At 55.9% G+C, this 2,546-nt stretch overlaps 1 protein-coding gene across 1 annotated transcript in view; it reads right to left on the bottom strand.

The window, feature by feature from the left end:
- The window catches only part of PPP1R1B (protein phosphatase 1 regulatory inhibitor subunit 1B), a 27,178-nt gene extending 25,884 nt beyond the window's left edge, over positions 1-1,294 (bottom strand). The window contains exon 1 of the mRNA XM_034756073.1: positions 998-1,294. Coding sequence (XP_034611964.1) covers positions 998-1,078 — 81 coding nt within the window. The 5' untranslated portion in view covers positions 1,079-1,294. The remainder of the gene's footprint in view (positions 1-997) is intronic.
- Between the last annotated feature and the right edge of the window lie 1,252 nt (positions 1,295-2,546).

The raw sequence follows: 2,546 nt of genomic DNA, 5'->3' as shown, positions 1-2,546 counted from the left end.
TCACTGACCAGCACCGGATTTAACCCTGCAAGCTCCGGATTTAACCCTGCGTGGTGACTGGCAAGCACCAGATTTAACCCTGCGTGATCACTGACCAGCACCGGATTTAACCCTGCAAGCACCGGATTTAACCCTGCGTGGTGACTGGCAAGCACCGGATTTAACCCTGCAAGCACCGGATTTAACCCTGCGTGGTGACTGGCAAGCACCGGATTTAACCCTGCGTGGTGCTCAGATGCCTAGTCCGCTGACCAGCTCTAGGCCAGTCCCGGCTTGGCGCATTCTGGGTGGGAAATGGAGTTAGAGCTGAGCAGGGAAGGCAGGGATGGGGACCTGGTGCTTTCCCGGGGCTGTGCTCAGCCCTTGGCTAACCAGGGATCGGGTTCGGGGGTCATTCTGATGCTCAACTGGCGTAAATCAGCCTCGTTGATGTCAATATAACCGCAGTGATTCACACCAGCAGTGGATCCCGCCCGCTGCTTGTTGGCGTGTGAGCGTGAAGGACGCGTGTGTATGTGAGTGTGCGCTGGGCTTGGGTGGGTCACGGCGGGGTGCACGGAGGGTTGTTTGGTGTGCCAGTGTCCTGGGTGACTGGGGGTGTGAGGGATGCAGTGTGCACACACCACTGTGCATTTTAGTGCATGCATGGCTGGGCGTACGAACCTGGGGTGCGCACGAGTGGCCTGGGCATGAGTTTGTTTGCACTGGTTTTGTGTGTGTGTGTGCAGGAGGGCTGGGTGTGTGTGAAGGGCTAGGCGAGTGTGTGCAGGGGCAAGTGTATCTGAGTGGCTGGGTGACCAGGTGTGTGAATCGTGTCTCCTCACGTGTGTGTGTGTGACTGGACCTGCGAGGGAATGTCTAGCGCACGTGCCTGTTCGCACGGGGGTGCGTATGTGTGTGACCCTAGCAAACAGGCGCCAGCCCTAGAACCCAGCATTTCTCCGCTGTGTCGCTGCCCCTGGCCCCGTCACCCCCAGTCCCGACACGCTCCCCTTACCATGTCCACTGCCCTGGGATCCAGCTGGCTGGGGGGCGCCGGGACAGAGAACTGAATCTTCTTGCGGTCCTTGGGGTCCATCGCACTGTTGCTCTCCCCCGCTTCCCAGCGGAGTCTCCAAGTCCACGTCTCGCTCTCCCCCTGAACTGAGCGCTGGGAGAACCGTGCTGCGGGGCCCCCCCCCTTCTTCCAGCCCAGCAGGGTCTCTCCCTCTGCTCCTCAGCGAGTGAGCCTGCGCCCCGTCCCCCAGCAGAGTTAGACAGCTCCTGGCTGCACAGTGAGTGGTGGAGGCAGAGAGGGGAGAGGCAGAGAGAGAAGAGGAGGAGGGAGGGAGGGAGGGAGGGAAGAGCCGAGTTACTACTGGCTCTCTGGAGTCAGCCTGAATTATTAATCTCCCTGGGCAGGGGGGCAGAGGGCTATCTTAATGAGCCCTCGCGGGGAGCCAGCTGGCAGGGGGGGTTCAAACAGAGCCACCCACGTCCAGTTTTAACCCTTTCACCGCCCGGCTGCGCAGATGCCCCCCAGAAGCAAATGGTTTCTGATGGGCAGCGTTGCCCATTGGGGCAACCAGGCCCTGGATGTTGTCCAGTAGCTAAAGCATTAGGCAGGGAGTCAGAAGACCTGGGTTTTATTCCGGTTCTGCGCTGAGTTTAGGCAAGGCATTTAGCTGCCCCATGCCTCAGTTTCCCCAGCTGGGGCAGTGATTAGAGCTGGTTGGGACTTGTTCAGTGAATAGTTTTGTCATCAGAAAAAATGCCAGTTAGCGGGACAGGGTCGGGTGCAATGAATTTCCCAGCGTGAGGAACAACAAACCAACCCAACGTTCAGGGTTTCAGAACGCTGACATTTTCAAAGGAAACATTCCGTTTTCCTGGCACAAAAGAACCTTTCAGTCCCAACTCGAAGCTCATGTCACCGAAAAGACGTTTCAAGAAGAAAGGCTGAAATCTAAACCGAGCGCTTCGACCTGAGCCGAGTGAAAGTTTTCGATTGACCCGAAACAAGGGGGAAAATCAAATTGTTTTTTCAGTTTGCGAATTCTTTCGAGGTTTCAACATTTCAGCCCGATTTGAGATGGGAAAAGAATGTCAAACTCTCAGACTCATTCACCGCTGCCCCCCGAGCCCTCCACATGGTGCTGTTGTAATGTGCTGTGGGGATGGGGATGTGTACCTAAGGCTGCTTTGGTTGTGCGTGTGTATGGCCTATGCTCTTTGCATGTGTGCGCATTGGTTTTGTGTATGCATCAGTGTGTGTGTGTGTGTGTGTGTGCGCACGTGTGCATTGGCTGAACGTGTTGGCATGGTGAGTTATGTTGTGTGCAGGCGTGTGTGAGCGCACTCTGTTTGAATGTGTACACATGAAAGCATGCATGTTTTGCTCTGCCTGCAGGTGTGTTTGTGTTAATTTTGTGTTTGTGGAGTAACACACCCCTCATTCAAACACTCTCCCCCCAGCAAGAGCTTGCTAATTTGGAAAGCTGCTGCGTTTCAAAGGGCAAGGTTAGTAGATACAACACTGGACAGGGGCAGAGGAGAGCTGGCTCTGC

Source organism: Trachemys scripta, chromosome 23, assembly GCF_013100865.1.
Source record: "Trachemys scripta elegans isolate TJP31775 chromosome 23, CAS_Tse_1.0, whole genome shotgun sequence".
In the NCBI taxonomy this organism is placed as follows: domain Eukaryota; kingdom Metazoa; phylum Chordata; order Testudines; family Emydidae; genus Trachemys; species Trachemys scripta.
This window is presented reverse-complemented; position numbering and strand designations above follow the sequence as displayed.